This window comes from Fusarium vanettenii, assembly GCF_000151355.1.
Source record: "Fusarium vanettenii 77-13-4 chromosome 7 genomic scaffold NECHAsca_9_chr7_10_0, whole genome shotgun sequence".
In the NCBI taxonomy this organism is placed as follows: Eukaryota; Fungi; Ascomycota; class Sordariomycetes; order Hypocreales; family Nectriaceae; genus Fusarium; species Fusarium vanettenii.
In genome coordinates this window covers 307629-325293 of record NW_003315875.1, presented here as the reverse complement: position 1 = coordinate 325293, position 17665 = coordinate 307629, and the positions used below count along the sequence as shown (strand labels likewise).

The window sequence follows — 17665 nt, the reverse complement described above, 5'->3', positions numbered from 1 at the left end:
GGAAGTCTCACGATGCCGAGATGTTCAGGTTGCGGGGTAGTTAGGCAGTAATCAATATCCCGGTGTTACTATTCTTCCGTCTTGTTGATTCTTTGTTGGGCTGAAAGGGAAGTGTATGGAGATAGGACGGAGATAGGTTCTGACCTGACAGGAGGCTGATGATAGGATAGCTTTTAAGTCAGCACAAGGGTGAGAATGACTGTGCTTTTCGCTGTTGTGGCTGATGGTTTCCTATCATCATTACAGAAATAATAATACTTGAAATGAGACATTAAGTTATCTAGTGAGAAAATGGACGACTACTATAAACCTCGCCTTCTTCAGGCTTTCCCTCTTGGGGAGCGTCAGTAGCCTCATACTCCAGGAACCAAGACGGATCGCCTTCTGTGAGGGTCAAGCTAGATCCATCACCAAGCCATCGCAGGAGGTTTCCAGTAGGATCAGCGCTATCAAAGATGTAGTCCTCCCATCGCGGAGCCCGCAAGACCTCAAGGCATTGTGCCGACGATCCAGGCCACAAACCTACGATCCGTGATCCAGTGGTGTTTGATCGATACCACGACGAACAGTCATCCGTGTAGACGGTTCGCTTGAAGTACTCATCAATGTAGTGACTAAAGTCAGCTACACGCTCTGGCCTGACTTCAAAGGTGGAGTAGTCCTCCTTTTGTAACTTGCGAATCATCTTGACTGCGTAGTCGCCCTGTCCTTCAAAGACACTGAGGAGACTGCCAGAGCCGAGGCCTGAGTTTGGTCCGCCGATAAGTACAAAGTTGGGAAATTCGTCGACAGCTACGGAGAGGTATGTCTCTGCATGGGGTGCCCACTTCTGCTCCAGCGTCACGCCGTTGCGGCCAGTCACTGTGAATGTTGGTGGTGCTCCGACGTTGTATCCTGTTGCGCAAACCACGACGTCTAGGTCGATCTCTTCTCCAGTACTGAGTTTCAGACCCTTCTCAGACATCTCCTGGATAGGGGTATTACAGAATGTAACGTTGTCTTCCTTGAGGGACTCCAGATATCCCGGTCCCGGGGTGAGTCGACGGCATCCAGGAGCAAATGTTGGGATGATCGCTTCGTAAAGATCAGGTCGGCCCTCTAGGCGTTTCTTCATGTAATCCTGGAACTTGCCCACCGCGTTGGCCTGTTCGGGTGAATCTTTGAGAGTGAAAAAGTACTTTTTGCTGGCTTCCTTCTCTAATGTCTTGCGCATTTTGTGGTAGTGGTCTGGATGCCGTGCCATGTACTCCTGATCCCGGCGAGAGACTGTTGGTTCCTGGTTAGCTCTGTTGCTGAACTTCCACTTGAGCACTGGCTATTACGGACATTTTGAATTCCCAGGATCTCTCCCAAGCTTCATCATTGCAATGTCTCCAAAGGAGTTGGATACCCAAGTAGGGCTTCGGGCAAAGTTCCAAACCTTGATCCCTTCAAGTGGTTGGATGGCTGGTACAATTTGAATTGCGCTGGAACCATTGCCAATAACGCCAACTCGCTTGTGTCGAAGATCGACACTATTCCCCTGTTAGTGGTTTGGTATCGTGTTAGGTCTCAGGAGTTTACCTCTCATCCCACTGGCCAGAATGAACGAGTTTTCCTTTGTAATCCTCAAGGCCTTTAATTTTCGGCCACATGATTTGATTCAACCCGCCCTTGGCTGATATGACGACGTTTGCAGTGTCTTCGAAGATTTCGTTGGTCTTGATGTTGTGCACCTTGACTCTCCTACCCATCGACAGTATCAGCCCCGGCCTCTATTCACGCAGTTGGGCGAAAGTTGGATGAATGCTTACCAAATCTTCATTCCAGCATCCCAAACACACTCCTTGACGGCGTGAGAAGTCTTGATATAGCGCGTTGCACCATACCTCTCAGCAACGTCCTGCATGTAAGCTCGAATTTCGGGCCCTGGGGCATAGAGGAAGGACCAGTATGGATTGGGAGCAAAACTGAACTGATACGAGTAGGCTTGGAGACCGCATTGTTAGTTTTCGATCTATGATACTCGTTGTTTCCCCAAGCTAATGGATGCGAACTTACATGGGATATCACATGCCAGCCCTGGGTAGCGGTTCAACCACCTGAGACACAGTTAGTATTAATGCCATATATCCGAACAGGACATTTCATCGTTAGCTTACCACACACCCGCAAGTCCCTCGTTCTGTTCGTACACCTGCAGCTCAACATTTCTGAGACGCTGAGATATCCTATGACCTCACATGTCAGAGCCAGCCAAGATTGGTAAAACGAGCGCACTTACCTGATGCTAGTGTAGATACCTGAGAAGCCTGCCCCAATGATGATGACTTTCATGGGTCTTTGGTTCTCAACCGGCACATCCTTAAGGGTAAAAGGAACATCACTAATGTGTTCGCCCATGGTTGGCTTGGTACGAGTTGAGGGTCAGAAAGGAGACAGGGTTAGTAATCGTGTCTGCGTGATTGCAACCTTCAAGGCGGATTAAAGTTTCAGTTATTTCTCACCATTTAAATGCCGATGTGAACGGGAGAAATGGCTATGATATTCGCAAAGTCATTGGGCCTCGGTTGAGGGTATCCGACAAGAAGCCAGGGCCCCATGCACATCAGCCCCACAGAGGTTACTGTGTTGTGTGACAACCCCCTCCTATGGATGTGATAGTTACAATAGTCCGGCCCACATGAGGGAAGGGGTGGGTGGCTTCAGGGTCTGATCACCAGGTCTGTCCCACATGGGGATTTGGGGTGCTGTTGGCTCCAGACACGGCTTAGGGCGGGCTGCCCGTGTGGGACTCTATCTTGGGGTAGAGTCCTCGGCAATCGTCAACCTCGAGTTTCATCCTTGAGAATGGAGCACGTGGAACAAGGGGAACGAGTCTCAAATCGGCTGTCCCATCTCGAGGGCCCTACTCATTACTTTCTTAGCGTTGGAGAAGCGGAGGATCGCGTGGGCTATCATGCTAAAATCGGACTGTCACTCCCGTCACTGCCAACAGGTTGATCCATGCGCCATGAAATCTGTCAACGTACCCCACACCAGACTTCCATATCAATTAACAGAAGCTAAGAAGGGCCTGCAGTAGTTTACCAAGACCCCCCGCTTCTTTCGCTAGATCGAAGATAGTACCGTCCCTCCGGGCTGCCCCATCATCCCATCTCAAGATCTGTCTGGAAACTCCGTCAACCCCTGGCCCATAAACTACCACTTTCTTCTCCAAACCAAAAACGGGAAAGTCATCGCCTCTGCATACAAACGACAGAATATCCTCAGCTAGTGACCTAGCCACACGTCTGTTCTGGGGACCAAGTCTCTCATCATAGTTGCCAAAGAGATAGGCAATATCCAGGATATGATTCGCTCGACCAGCGTGAACACCATCCCACGGGTTTGGCTCGTTGAAGTGACCCAAGATGGAATCTCCAGGAAATGACTCGGCATATTTCACAGACAGGGCGTAATAACCGACATCGGTGATGGCTTGAGCGATGCTGAGCAAGGATTCTTCATCTGGCGTGTCTTTACGAATTTTGTAATGATACAAAACTCTAGAAGCTGCTATTTGCCCCAATGTCTTGATCAAATGGGTTCGGAAGCTTGCTGTGATGCCTTGTTGGCGGGAGCGGAGGTTGAGAAGGTCAAAAATGGATCCCTAAGAGGAGGCTCGTATCAGTAAAAGTCATCAATAAATCAATCGGGGATGATCATACGTCAAACTTGCTATCGATGGAAAACAATTTTTTACACCATCCATTGCGGGTCATTGGAGATTCAACCATGTCATTCGTGTCTCCAAGAGTTGCTGCGGTCTGGATCAGGTCATGATCAATTGTAGGACCAGCTTCAATCATTTCCTTTGCAGCATTGGCCATCATAGACTCTACTGGAATGCTCAAGAGGGACTCGATCCGACCTTGGGGAGACTGCTTGTCCAGAGCTAGTGCCTTAATGGCAGAGGTGTAGACGGATTCAGCTGCCTCTGGCTGAAAGGGTTTCAATAAGACGGAGGAGCCTCCAAACAGGATTGCTTGACTAAACAAGGCTTCCTCGGATTGCATATGGAAATCGACCGACGCTGTAAACTTGAAGTCAGACACCAGCAGGGTTGGACATGCAGGAGTGTTGTTACCTGCGCCAGCACTTTGCCCGACGAGCGTGATCTGATCCGGGTCGCCTCCAAACCCAGAAATGTATTTCTTTATCCACCGCAGTGCAACCTTCTGGTCTCGAAGGCCACGGTTAGGCTTGAAGCCCGCATCTGACAGCTCTTGCGAAGCCAAAAACCCTGGTATACCCAATCGATAACTTTTGCAGGTTAGCCGTGGTCTTGACTAGAGCTGTTGACTTACTTGAAATTGATAGCTATGATGGGCTTCCCCATCTCTATCGACAACTTGACAATTCGGCTTTGGTCGTAGTGAGAGTAAGAGCTTGACCCAAAAGTGAAGCTGCCGCCGTGAACAAAGACCAATACTGGCAGTCGGGGGACGGAGCTCTCGTTGCAGTCCTTTGGCAAGGTGATGTTGAGGTTTAAACCATCCAAATCAGACATAGGAGGAACGTCAAGCTTAGGGATAGCCTGTTGAATCAACTGCATTTCAAAGTCAACCGCTCCATGTGGCATGATGACGGGTGGCCTATGGTATAGTCAGTGCTGATACCTACATCTTTCATGGACGAACTCCTACCCGTGCTTTGTGGCCGTAAGTTGGCCCTTGGTGGGGTAATCCATGATTTGCGCATCAGCGAACCGATTCTCGAGAGAAGCATACTTGAGACCGAGGCATTGGACGACCCCATCGCCATCTTTGACGCGAATGTGCCCAATGATAGGGTGGTGTAACAATGAGCTTGTCTCGGTAGCCATCTTGACATCTACTTAGAGGCATCTGAGAACCGGGTGTGTCGGAGGTGGAATAAGGACGGATGAGAGATTACGAGCTCCAAAGGGAAAAGAACGTGCAAGGGCGGTTGGTCTGGGCCTGTCGATGTTCAGCTATTTAACTACAAATAGTTAGAATGTCACCGGTGCCACTCTTTAGCGTAGTGTGGGGAAGAGATAGGCTAAACTCAACCGATTTGCTATGCCTGATTTGGCGAGAAACCTGGGGTTGTAACCGAATGCCGAGCTCAACTCATCTCGGTTCCTCCATTTCCCCACATTCTTTTGACTTTGGCAGGTGGGACAGCCGTTTGTGAAAACGCGGGGAGATTGACTTGATAGCAGCGTAACATGGAAGCCAAGATAGAATGGATATTAAACCCCCAGTGGCTCTCGAAGCTTGAGATTCGATCTATCTTTCCAACATCAGACTGTACCTGGTAACCAGTCATAACATAGCATACCATCCTTTCACTTCTTCATAGCCTCATCATGGTGAACGACGTTGAACGCAACTTGCGTCGCGCAGAAGATGTTCGCGCAGCCATCGAGTTTGAAGATGATCCCCACCGCGCCGCATTAGAGGATGACCCTGACCACACCGAAGTCAGCTTCAAAACCTGGCTCGCCATTTTTGTAAGCCTCCCTCAGGAGCTTTAGCACTTAGAGTTGACTAATTCGTCGCGTCTAAACAGTCCATGGCTGCCTCTTTCGGCCCTGCGGTCGGTCTAGGATTCACCTGTGTCGCTGCCGTTGTCGTCCAGATAACCAACGATCTCGGAAATGACGCTGATTTGGCTTGGGTTGTCGGCGCCTGGTCACTGGCAACGGCATGTTCCTTCTCCCTCGGTGGGCCTCTCAGTGATGTGTTTGGCCGTAGAGTCCTCATTCTCGGCGGTCAGGCTGTTGTCATGGTAGGCTGTATCGTGGGAGGCGTCGCACAGAATGTTGCCAGCTTGATTGCGAGCGAGACAGTCATTGGCCTCGGGACTGGCTTCGTCTTTGTGGCATACGCTGGCGTTCCTGAGATGCTGCCCAACAAGTGGCGCGCTCTGGGCGTTGGAATCCTAGAGGGTGGTATTATGGTCCCCTGGTAAGTTGGAACCTAGCCCTATGTGCCGACTTTGAAAGCTGACCATGAACTTTCAGGGGAATGGTCGGTGTCCTCCTTGCAGCTTCCCTGCTTGAGTATGCGTCATGGCGCTGGATCTTCTATCTCGGCATCATCGTCGAAGGTCTCTCTTTCGTTGGGACAGCCCTGTGTTACTGGCCAACATCCCGACCTCGTGGCGACTTTGACAAATCCCGATGGCAGCAGTTCAAGGAAGTCGACTGGATCGGACTCTCACTCTTCACTCTGGGCCTTGCAACAGCCCTTGTTGGCCTAACCTGGGGCGGTAGCCCAGCATATCCTTGGAAGAGTGCGGGTGCCATTGTACCCATTGTTATCGGGGTGGTAGTCGTCGCACTTGCCTTCGTCTACGATTTCAACTTTGCCAAGGCCCCTCTGTTCCCTGTGAAGCTCTTTCGCATGTGGCGCGGCTTCGTCGTGCTGCTGGTTGGACTTTTCATATCAGGCATGAACTTCCACGCCATGTCTGCTCTCTTCCCTCAGGGATCTCTCTTCATGTTCACAACGGATAGCATCCAGATCGGACTCATCTCGCTCCCGACCAACCTCATCTCCACGATTGTTGGTGCCCTCGTCCCTATCTGCGCGCACCGGATAGGCCATATCAAGTGGCTGTTCGTGGCCGGCATGGCCTTCCAGGCCATTTTCATGGGTGCCAGCGCCGCTACTGTCAACCCTAACAAGAAATGGGCATGGGCTTTCGTGCCAGCCTTTGGTGTTCCCATGTTCCTCATGGTCACCATTCTAGGCTACGCCATTGCTAGTCTGCATGTTCCGCACTCTCATCTCGGAGTAGCAATGGGACTCCTAGGAACCTTTCGCTCGGCGGGTGGTGCTGTAGGAAACGCCATCTTCAATACCGTATTCCAGGACAAGTTCCGCGACTTTTCAGGGGAAGAGATCACGAAAGCAGCACTGGCAAGCGGTCTGAACGCTTCTGATCTTGGTGCTATTATCCCGGGAACTATTGCTCACAACCTTGGCGTTCCCCATTCTCTCGACGGCATTGAAGGCATGACACCGGCCATCGAGGCAACTCTTCGATCGGCGGTGCGCCTTGCTTATGGCCGCGCTTTCCAGTTCGTCTTTTACATCACCATTCCCTTCAGCGTCGTTGCTTTGATCTGCTCCCTCTGGGTGGAGGATCCTGAGCCTTACATGACGAACCACGTTCAGTCAGCAATGAATAACGGAGTCAATGAAAAAGTAGGCATCAAGGATGGCCTAAGTCAGGATGGAGTCGAGGTGGAGAACGTGGAGAGAGCCCGGGAGCCCAATACTATCGGTTAGGCGAGCTGAGGGTGCACGGGAGCTACTCTCGTCGATTGCAGATCAGGGGACCGTTTTGCATGGGCGATTTGGCAGTAGTCCCTGTTGGATCTGGAGTCCAAGACCTATGTAGATTGATTGCAGGGTGGGCCATACGTATGAAGATGTTAATTCCCAGAGAGATCTAGTCGGTCACTTACAGGGACAGTGAGTGACATCGTGTTCAATGCGACTACCTAGTGCCTACCGTCCTCTTAACTGCCACAGCCCAAGTTGTGACGGATTGCTGGTGCCAACTCGGCCGGATCAGGGTATCAAACGTCATTCTCGGTACGGTGACACTATCGACATCTTGACGCCGGGTGTTATTGAGCGGATTGGTGTGATGTGAGCGGGGAGCCTCGGAACCGCCTGGATGTGAGGCCTATTCCTCTCCGCGCATTGTTGGTTAACTTACATTGATCGGGAATGTCAGTCCATCCGAGATCTTCCCTATCCGAACAGCTTGTCGGACCAACTACAGGCCGATATCAATTCATTGAGTGACGCCGCAAAGTAGCTGCGCCAATTAGGTCATACATATTGCGGAGAGCTAATCCAATTCCTGGAGGATCCACTGGCAGATTGATCCCCCCCTGTACCTGCACCGCGTCGTCCCTTGCTCGGGCAGGGTGTCGTTGGGCGGGACATGTGGGCCACTTTGCGGGGGATGTTCAAGCATGACTGAGTGTGTTGGTGGGACAGGAGAGAGCAACTATGTCTATGTGGGACGGTTCAAGCTCCCGTTGTTTACTAAACATCGCGATGAGATTGCACCGAGTCTGGTGATAGAGGAGCACGGCCGGCCGACTTGAGGAAGTCCAATGCCCACTACTACAGTACTCAAACGGTGGTTGACTTCAACATGCCGTAACGCGGTAAGGATAACAACAATCGAGACACCAGCAGTCCAGCACTGATTAAAGATCTTTTGGAAGTGGGCGATGGAACGTGGGTAGGTGATGGAAATTCGAGCCAGGCATCTTAGGAGTTGGGATTACAACAAGGTATCTCACGTATGCAGAGCAGATTCTTGACATTCAACAGTCTCATTACATATCATAGTTATATTCATTCAATCTAACCATCATAGCCGCCAATATTCCCAAACAAATCTAAAATAGTATTGCCTCTCAATTCATTAATGCGCCATTACAAAGGACCCCTTCGATCTCGGAACATCTCATCATACCACATCTTCTCACCCTCTTCAGGCGCCCAAGTCCTACACACGGCCTCAAAGCTCGCTTCCTCAATGCCCTGTCCCTGCTTATACAATCTCGGCTTCGGGTTCACGTCATACGTCTCCAGCGCAGTGTACACCACCTCACCCTGGGGGAGGTTTACTGTGGACAGACGCCAGGGCTTCTCGGCTGCGATACGCGCGTTGAGGAGAGCTCGGAGATGAGGGAAGAACCAAGTTCTGTCCCACCACTTGTAGCGACGCGCCTTGGCGTTGTCCTTGTGCGCGTTGTGGTGCACGATGACGGGGATAGATCGCGTGTAGTAGTCGGCGTAGAGGGGAAGCTCGCCCCAGTTGAACGCATCCTCGCCTCCCAGACTCTGCAGCGGGTTTGTGGCATTCTTGATATCATCAGGGACGCCGTGGAGGCGGGCTGGGTAAATACCCCGCTGCTTGGAAGCCCTTTGGATATGCGTCTCGTTGTTGAGGGTGATAATCTCGCCGTCCTCTTCCTCAAAGACAGTAGGGATGAAGAGCTTCTGGGTATAGTCGAGTCCAACATGGTACTCAAGCTCCTCCTGGAACATGCCGATGGAGGCATCGTCCCATTCTTCTCTGCGGCGAAGCTGTTGTCGGAAAATCTCCTGCTCAGCGAGGATCTCGGCAAAGATACCCTGATCACTGTAGAGATGGGTGCCCTTTTCTTGAAGCTCATCCATTCTGGCCCTGACACGGTGAAAGTACCGTCTCATATCCCCGACAGGACCAATCATGCTGCCGCTGTTGAGATAGCGCGGTCGGTTCTTGGTGTACCGAAGAGGATCCTTGTCCGTAACGTTGCCGTACAGGTCCTCTCGCAGGGGGCTCTGGGGCAGAGAGTCGCAGTGAAGGATTGAACCAGACTGACGGGGAGGGAAGCACTTCTTCTGAGTCGACACAATAATGGTTTGTTCCATTGGTACTTCTCCCGTGCCCTTCCACTGCTCCTGATAACGTTCTTTGGCCTCCTCATTGGCCTCGTAGTATCGCTTGATGAGCACGTCAGGCGGGAGCTGGAACCAAGTGTCGGTCGAGTCAGCGACGACAACGAGGTCACTGTCCCTAAGAGCGTTTTCACCGGTGGCATTAACCACAGCCCAGTCGAGGTAGTCGATGGTGCCGATAATCTTGTCAAGATGGGAGCCAGCGTGCCATCCTCCGCCCAGGTAGTCCTTGCCCCAGTTGACAATGACGGGTGCGGGGAAGCCCAGAGCAAGGGCGCTTGATACTGACTTGCACAGGTTTGTGCTCGGCTCATTGCATGGGAGGATGATCTGGAGACGGCGATGCGTATCGAAGGGTACTGGAGTTCTTCCATAGTAGTGACCATGGCCCTTGAATCCTCTCGTTAGCTATCTCCCGTCTATGTGTAAGTGATGAGAACGTACCTTCAAGAGCATCGTGAAGAGGACTCCAGGCAGCGTAAGCACCGTGCAGACCAGGATAAAGAGCCCCTTGGTCGACAACCGGAGCAACCTCCGTGGCACGAACCTGCTAAGGTTACCCTGTGCATGGCTGCCAGCGGTGATGAGCTCGGCCTTGGAGTCGTTGGAGATGGCGCTGTAGCCCCGACCCGTAGGGCTACGAGATAGGCTTGCCTTGAGAGCATTCATGGCTGCAGTGGCTGTAGGATTGACCAGATGAGTTGCCCATTACAAGCCTTCTACTTAGTGTCTATATATGTGCCCGTCACCTAAGCTAGGGAAGAGTCGTGGCAACTTTTGCGTCTCGGCCTCGTTGGTGCAATCAGTCTCATTCTTCTTGATGGGAGGGATAATGTGGCGTTGCACCCCTTTGTTCCTGCATTGTTGCTAGAGACAGGAGACCAATACCCGGTGTTGGGGTGGTTGGCTTCATGATAGTTCACGACTAGCTTTGCTTCTTTGATGTCCGATCGAGAACTATCGCATGGGAATGTCGGATAACCATGGACCTTGCCACATCCTATCAGGACCGTTACCGATAGAATTGCCACGCCAGGGGAAGCATTAGCCGAGATCTACTGTCAGTAGGGCAGAGGGAAATGCTGTCAGCTGTAGGGAGGGCTCAAATTCCAACTGTCTCACGGTTTCGCGGCAGGGCAGCTTTGGCATATGAGATGTCTCAAACTGCAAGGGCATTGGAATTGTGTCTTGTACCTGCAGTCGCAAATTAGAGCAAAAATAGGCTAGAGATCTGCCCTTTTCTCATCGAAGGATGCGATTCATTAGTCTAATGTCGTAGTCTTACTCCGCAAAATGAACCTTGTGGCACGCAACGGGTGGCTAGAATTTAGCTCGCCCACTAGGGCTGCAGGAACGTCGCCCTTGAGTCTCCCTGCATTCACCAAGACATGATATGATGTGTCTTTCTGCATGAGTCGGCAGGCGAAGCTAGTGAGACAGGATCTCGATTTCTTTAGTCATTTCGAATTTTAACGTGCATAAGCTACAGAGTTAGCCTTTGTGTCAACATGCACGAAGAACAAGTGTTGCTCAACGGTCGGTTCAACAAATTTTAGATGCAAGTGTATGTTAATCTTTGCCATCAATTAAATGCTCATTAATGCTAACAAAAAAGACTTGTCATTCTGCCAATCCATGCACCAAAATACGCCTTAAACCCCGCAAGAACAAGCGAGTCGTCCTCCATTCCTTTCGTAGGGCAATCCCAGTACCCCTGCATCCAACGTGCGCATAAGCGAGCGGGATCCATCCGCTAGAGATCAGGGCTGAGAGGATGATCCGGGGATGGGAGATCAGCATCCGTAGTGGGGGGAGGGAGATCCAATTCGCTGGGGTCGTCGAGTATAGGGTGAGGCTCTCCCAAAGGTTGCTCCAGCTCATCATCTTCAGGTTCCTCCAAAGGCTCGTCTGTGGGCTGCTCTGGGATTTCGTCCACGGGTTCTTCGATGGGCTCTTCCAGGTCCTCTTCTATAGAGCTGATGACTCCTGCAACGCACATGCGACTATCTGGGTCGCACACAGGAGTTGAGCCCGAACACTCGGCATTCGATATACAACCCACACATCTCATGGAGATGGGATCGCAAAGGTCGTTCGGCCCGGGGCAGTCGTCGCTTGAAATACACGCGACGCAAGTCAACGTGTCGGTGTCGCAAATAGGAGTGAACCCTCCACAATTGCTGCTGACAGTGCAGCCAACGCAGGTGGAAGTGTAATCGTAACAGATGGGAGTTTCGCCAGAACAATCGGAGTTGGAAAAGCACATGCCAAATGTGCTTTCATCGGACAGGCTGGATGATAGAGGGAGGGCATCAATGCCCGCGGCCGCGAGGATTGGTAGGAAATAATTGGGCTTCATTGTGGTAGATCAGAGATTCAAAGAGATAGAGTTGGCTATCGTATGCTCCAACTATTCCAGCGGATCCTTTTTGTATATTGCCACGCGCCCTGTTCCCAAACCAAACATCTACGCTTCGCGTGTATAGGCCCCTTTGGAGGTCATTGGATATTTGATGTTCCTTGCAGCATACTCTCAAGACGGGTCAAGATGAAGACAGGAGGTCCGAGACATTGCAGGAATTGGGGCGCAAAGACAGAAATCACGAGGTTGCCATCGAGGTAGCGTTCCAGGCTTCGCACGTCAGACGATGTCGAGTGAGCGCCATCAAGGGACGGCGAAAACAGAGAGACGAGTTTCTTTGCCTTTTTCCGAATTACTCAAGCCATGTCTTGAATGGCGTATGTTCAGCCAGCCCTAGCCACGATATGAAGCCTACTGAAAAGTCTGGATTTCGACTGAGGAACTGGCTTAAAGCAGGGAGAAATGTCACCTGAAAGAAATCTCCCTGATTCAGTTACAACCCCGCGTGGCGTTTTGCCAGGCACGGAAGGGAAAGGTTGCACGGTGATCTAACCTGTCAACGTTGGCATTAGTAACGCGTTGCATGTTTTCGCACTCTTGCGCAATTTCAGCTCGTAAATCTAGTTTCAATACGAAAACGCCAGTTTTTATCCCTTGAATATGTCCCAACACAGTTTACGCATCCGGTTGGTTCTTGGCTGCGGGGGCTGAGACAGATGATTTTGGAGGAGGGCTGCATTGCCGTCACCATATGTGCGCAAGCCTGGCAAGGCAGCCAAGGTCAGTTCCTCGAAGAAAGTCAGCCCTACATCAAGCAATTTACCATGCAAGAAGTAAACAATCACGATGCGGTGGCGATCAGTCTTCTGGCTCGGTTAACGTCGAATGCATCGATAATGCGCATGTTTGATGCGCAACTTGGCTGCACTCGTTGTATCCGTGTCTCACTGTCTGTCACTCTCCCTGCTCAGTGGCTTTCAGTCAGGGCTTCCAGTGAGTAAGGCCCTGTGGGCTGGGGCTGCTTAGCGTCTTGCAAGCACATCACAGCTCATCAGAAAGCGATTTCAATATCCCACAGCTGGACTTGTATTGTTGGAAGCAGTCTTGATGCATCTTTTCTATATTGAAACACAAACGCGGAAAAAGAAAACAGGCAATCTAATCGTATAATAGCGCCGAATAACGATGCAACTCCCCTACCACCGGAACACCCTTGTAATAAATCACCTTTGGCGGCCGCGGTGGATGTAATGCGTCGCATTCCGCAGAGGCATGTACCCCATCATGTTGGCAAAGTCGTTGACACACGAATGTCTCTTCCCAATGTGTCCCTTCTTAGTGCTGATGCCGTGCTTTCCTCCAGCGTTGATGGGGTGCTTGAGGCCCACGACCTGCAACGGGCTGTTGCATGTCAACATAGACACGATGAAGTTGAGGGCAATGTCTTCGCAGTTGAACTTTTCGTCAATCAGGTTTCGAATATCGGTCATGAGAGGGTCGTCAGATGAGTAATAGTCGAGGAATGAGATGTGTGCAAAGGCAAGACCCGTGAGGACCATTGAGTACCTGTCCCAGCCTCTGGCAAAGCTGTACTTGTACTGACCATCCTCGCCGATGGTGTAAGCACGTGGGAATGCACCCACGATGCGATCCTGGGCATGCTCCTTCCAGTAGTTGAAGATGAAGCCCATATCATCAGGCTCGTAGTGGCAGTCGTCGTCGGACAAGAGGATGCCCTGGGTGCGGATCTTGGGATCATTCCAGAGCTTCATGTTGAGACTGTTGCGCGGCGAAACTCGGAATCGCACCCTGACACCGTAGTCTGAGATGAAGTCGGTTGGTGCTGTCGTGTTGACTTCGTTCCAGACGACGACGATTTCGTGCAGCGTTGGGATCTCTTCACTCAGGACAAGAGTCAATGTCGCATTGAGACTGTCAGGTCGCTTGTACGTCGAAATAACCAAACTGTGACGGTTAATCGAGATTCAAAGAGTCAAGACTGAAACATACGTGAATTTGTCGTCCCGGAGATGCTGATACTTTCTTCTGGACTCGAGCCAGATATCCTCCGACACAATACTCTGCGCCTCGGCACAGACAGGCGTATCCAACTCGATACCCCAACCATTCTGCGGCGCAGTATACGGTCTCCAAGTGATTTGCGGAAGACTCTCGCTATACTGATGCAGCATCACAAGCGAAAAGATGACGCAAAAGACGGCGGCGGCGGCAAATGCAGTCGTCTTGCGTGAGAACCACATGAGCGAGCTGGAAAAAGTTGCGGCCTTCATGATGACTGTCTGCAGCCTCGGCCGACTTGTGAAATTTGTCGATGGTTGAAGATGAGAATAGAAAGTAGGAAAGCCGTCGTTTTAGTCTTTGACGGGAGCTATTCCAGGGGAAAAGCTCAAATTCATGTGGAGCCCATGATTCTCCCTTGAATACAGGGTATCGCCCCTTTCCATCACCGAGACCTGCATAACAAGCTTTTTCCCCAAGGTATTCGTTTCATCACAGTGTACTGCATAGTGCATCTGTTCGAGAATGGAGGGAGAATGCACAGGGTGGCTACCGTGTCCTTTGGGACTATCCACGGCTGGGTGAGACATTGAAATGTCACCACCACCTGTGATCCTCCCTTGCATTCCCAAACTGCGGTAGCTGACGAAAAAAAACCTAGACTTTTGCGGGACATTCCACAAGCCCTCTCCCTGGAAAGACGATTGCATGGCGACGAAAGGAGAAGAAAAAAGGGCGGGTAAGAGGATCTAGTCCAGACCCTGATCTGCTATGCCCACTTTCTACTCTTGTCTCTCATCTCCCTGAGCCTTTGACAAGAAAGTCAATTACAGCCCCAAATCCATCTTTTCCACCTCCTTCAACAGTGTCTCCTCATTCCCCTTTACACTCGAAATTGTCCATTCAGTTTTCCCCAAGCCTTGATTCTTTGTCCTAGACCTGCTTCTGCCATTTTTTCTTATTTGTCACAATTGGAGTTTCTTTCGCTACAGTTTCATACACATCTTCAGCCATGGCTCCGCAGAATGAGCTTCCCCTACAAGAGGTGCCTGTGCCGCGGGCTCCTTGGCTGAGCCCGACGATGCACACGGCGCTGTACATGGTGTATGGCGCTTTTCGCTTCCTGTTGGTCTTTTGCTAACGTGATTGTAGTGCTTGGATTGTCAGTTCAAACGGGACAGTCATATTTAATAAGTGGATTATTGACACTGCAGGATTTGGTGAGAACCTCACAATGACTGATGCTGTGCCTGGCTAACATCTCACAGATTATCGTATGTCCTCACGCTGGACTTCAATGACTGTTTACTAACATGACCTTCAGCTATTCTTCTAACAGGCTGGCACCTTCTTTTCGCATCCATCATAACACAAATCCTTGCACACACCACCAAACTTCTCGACAGTCGACATGACTTATCCATCAACCGTCGCTTCTACTTCCGTACTATCATCCCGATCGGAATTGTCTCCTCGGGTTCCCTCGTCTGCGCCAATGTTGTCTACGAGTACTTGTCTGTGGCATTCATCCAGATGCTCAAGGCCGGATCACCTGCTGTCGTGCTCTTCGTGTCATGGATCTGGGCCGTGACTACACCCACCGTGGGTATGGTTGTCAACATCGCCGTCATTGTTTCTGGAGTCGCGATGGCTAGTGCGGGTGAGATTGCCATCTCATGGACCGGATTCGCTTATCAGGCTGCCGGTTTGGTGTTTGAGGCTGTCAGAGTTGTGATGCTGCAGGTCATGCTGGGTGGTGAAGGTATGGCCATGGACCCTCTGGTCTGTCTTTACTATACTGCCCCGGTTTGTGCTTTGGTCAACCTTACCATGGCCCTTGCTATTGAGCTGCCGCGTTTCCAATTTGACACGGCGATGAGCGTTAGCCCGCCAATCCTGCTTGCCAATGCTGCCGTCGGCTTTACTGTTAACTTTACTAGTATGGTCTTGGTTAGTTCCCTTTCTCACTGTCAAAATGCCTTCCCTGCTAACATGCTTCAGATTGGCAAGACGTCTGGTCTGGTTACGACACTCACCGGCATCTTTAAGAACATCCTACTCATCGCCTGCTCAACCGCCATCTGGCGCACCGAAATCACACCCATACAAATATTCGGCTACAGCGTCAGTCTGATGGGTCTGACCTACTACGCCCTCGGCGTCGACAAGTTGATGGCAGCCTGGACATCTTTGCAATCCAGAGCTGCAGGTGGTTACACTCTGCTTAAGGAGCGCACTACCTCATACAGACTTGTGGTTGGCCTTAGTATTGGAATCTTCCTTTGCTTTATTACTGGCATTCTGTTTTGGTGGCAGAGGGGTTTTGGAATAGAAATGTCCCTATTTTCTAGTTCTGGCTAGGTTAGACGCATTGCATAGACTGCTTTATTAACGACTTAGAGTGTAGATAGCCTGCCGGTTACAGTAATCATAAATATCACTATCATATTCTTTTGTATGATTGTTTTGCTCCAGCCAAATGACATATGTGTTGCAGAGGCAAGGAGAAGAGACGAGGGTGTGGTCTACGAAATTTCACCAGGGTGGGTTGCAACTTGATGAACTCAACATCATCCAACGAAGTGAAGATGGGGCTTTTTTAATTCTTTTACGGCTGCTTTTTCCTTAAGCAACTCAATCCTCATCATCGCTATCCTCCTCAACCTCCACTAGGTCGATAACCAACGCCGCTCCATCATTCAACTTGTCAAGTTGAAATCCAGCCCCGAGAGCATTTTCGGCATCGTGTATGCATCCAGCCACGTCCAAGCCGATATCATGTTCTTTGAGAGCTAGGCAGACGATCCGGAAATGTTCATGGTGAACGTCATCCAGTTCGTCACCCTGCGTATCCCCTTCGCCTCCGTCAAAGATCAGGATCGAATTGCCGTGAACGAGGCAGAAGCTCTCGTCTGCTCCCTGGTATGACTTGATGGCCGCTGCGAGCTGTGCTGGTTTGGTGCTTGCGCTTGCGACGAGTCGTGTAAAGACACGCGCGCCAAGCAGCGCCTGGACTGCTGAGGGTTTTTTCGGTGAAAAGATGCAGACGTTGGCCGGTAGAGTTGGTTTGCTTGCGTCAGCACTGCTGCTGGTATTTTGGGCTGACATGTTGACTCGTGGGCTTGGTTGATGTGATTGTTGGCTGTTGCTTTTGAGTGAAAAAATGTTCATGCAAATTTCTGCATCCTCATACTTGATGACTAATCATGATTGTTAGTGGAGGCTATCTACAACCCAACCTGCCTCCCAAGACACAACAGTCAAGTTTCTAGAAATCGATTGTTATATTTGCACGTTTTTATGTAATCTTTCACCTTGCTAACGACCTGAAAATCTCTCAAGGGCGTCACCAATGTCACGCTACTATGCCCAGTTGCTGTTTCTATTATCCCATTGCTAAGTACTAACTAGGTCTAGGTCTAGGAGAGAGCAAAGTATAATATAAATGCTCGTTGCCTTTTTCCATCACGTGAATAGTACTAGCTGCCTATAAAAAGAGATAAGAATTCTAAAAATAGTATATTGTTATAAGCGCTGAGTGAATACCCTTGACGAGTGCAGGGCAACACTGCAGGATATGTCAAGTGGATTGTTTAACTTCCAGAGGTCAATAAACAAATTAAAGAATACGCACCTCACAATCGAGGAACACGATCCAAACTCGCTGCCTCCAACTATCCTTAAGAGACACATTTAATCCATATTAAAAAGGGCATTCACTGAGCGCCAATTGAGGTATTTCATACCGCCAAGATTTGGGTTCATCAAAGACTCATCCTACCCTAGAGCCTGCTGAACGCGTTCTTGGGCGTGGCCG

General features: G+C 50.5%; 8 protein-coding genes across 8 annotated transcripts; 2 read left to right on the top strand and 6 right to left on the bottom strand.

Moving 5' to 3' along the window:
* Positions 1 to 280: 280 nt before the first annotated feature.
* NECHADRAFT_45368 (uncharacterized protein) lies at positions 281 to 2382 on the bottom strand (the record flags this gene model as incomplete). Its single annotated transcript, XM_003049053.1, has 7 exons — positions 281 to 1158; positions 1327 to 1514; positions 1564 to 1725; positions 1794 to 1968; positions 2041 to 2081; positions 2142 to 2210; positions 2264 to 2382. The coding sequence occupies 7 exons, from the start codon at positions 2380 to 2382 to the stop codon at positions 281 to 283; spliced, it is 1632 nt and encodes a 543-aa protein (XP_003049099.1).
* A 652-nt stretch (positions 2383 to 3034) lies between these two features.
* On the bottom strand, positions 3035 to 4846 carry NECHADRAFT_82612 (uncharacterized protein; the record flags this gene model as incomplete). The annotated part of the gene is made up of 4 exons (XM_003049052.1): positions 3035 to 3631; positions 3690 to 4284; positions 4329 to 4616; positions 4668 to 4846. The coding sequence occupies 4 exons, from the start codon at positions 4844 to 4846 to the stop codon at positions 3035 to 3037; spliced, it is 1659 nt and encodes a 552-aa protein (XP_003049098.1).
* A 713-nt stretch (positions 4847 to 5559) lies between these two features.
* On the top strand, positions 5560 to 7283 carry NECHADRAFT_45051 (uncharacterized protein; the record flags this gene model as incomplete). The annotated part of the gene is made up of 2 exons (XM_003049293.1): positions 5560 to 5954; positions 6011 to 7283. 2 exons carry the CDS (start codon positions 5560 to 5562, stop codon positions 7281 to 7283), a joined length of 1668 nt encoding a protein of 555 aa, XP_003049339.1.
* Positions 7284 to 8453: 1170 nt separating this feature from the next.
* NECHADRAFT_82610 (uncharacterized protein) lies at positions 8454 to 10136 on the bottom strand (the record flags this gene model as incomplete). Its single annotated transcript, XM_003049051.1, has 2 exons — positions 8454 to 9875; positions 9912 to 10136. The coding sequence occupies 2 exons, from the start codon at positions 10134 to 10136 to the stop codon at positions 8454 to 8456; spliced, it is 1647 nt and encodes a 548-aa protein (XP_003049097.1).
* Positions 10137 to 11220: 1084 nt separating this feature from the next.
* On the bottom strand, positions 11221 to 11826 carry NECHADRAFT_82609 (uncharacterized protein; the record flags this gene model as incomplete). Its single annotated transcript, XM_003049050.1, has 1 exon — positions 11221 to 11826. The coding sequence occupies one exon, from the start codon at positions 11824 to 11826 to the stop codon at positions 11221 to 11223; it is 606 nt and encodes a 201-aa protein (XP_003049096.1).
* Positions 11827 to 13052: 1226 nt separating this feature from the next.
* On the bottom strand, positions 13053 to 14021 carry NECHADRAFT_45533 (uncharacterized protein; the record flags this gene model as incomplete). The annotated part of the gene is made up of 2 exons (XM_003049049.1): positions 13053 to 13794; positions 13840 to 14021. 2 exons carry the CDS (start codon positions 14019 to 14021, stop codon positions 13053 to 13055), a joined length of 924 nt encoding a protein of 307 aa, XP_003049095.1.
* A 980-nt stretch (positions 14022 to 15001) lies between these two features.
* On the top strand, positions 15002 to 16209 carry NECHADRAFT_45237 (uncharacterized protein; the record flags this gene model as incomplete). Its single annotated transcript, XM_003049292.1, has 3 exons — positions 15002 to 15068; positions 15173 to 15798; positions 15850 to 16209. Coding segments are annotated over 3 exons (1053 nt in total), but the record flags the coding sequence as incomplete, so codon positions are not given.
* A 214-nt stretch (positions 16210 to 16423) lies between these two features.
* Positions 16424 to 16975, bottom strand: NECHADRAFT_101084 (uncharacterized protein). Its single transcript, XM_003049048.1, has one exon. It carries the CDS (start codon positions 16954 to 16956, stop codon positions 16483 to 16485), a length of 474 nt encoding a protein of 157 aa, XP_003049094.1. The 5' UTR covers positions 16957 to 16975; the 3' UTR covers positions 16424 to 16482.
* Between the last annotated feature and the right edge of the window lie 690 nt (positions 16976 to 17665).

Bases quoted from the DNA above. Each gene is read 5' to 3' on its own strand.
- NECHADRAFT_101084 (XM_003049048.1), bottom strand. From the start codon at position 16,956: ATGTCAGCCCAAAATACCAGCAGCAGTGCTGACGCAAGCAAACCAACT.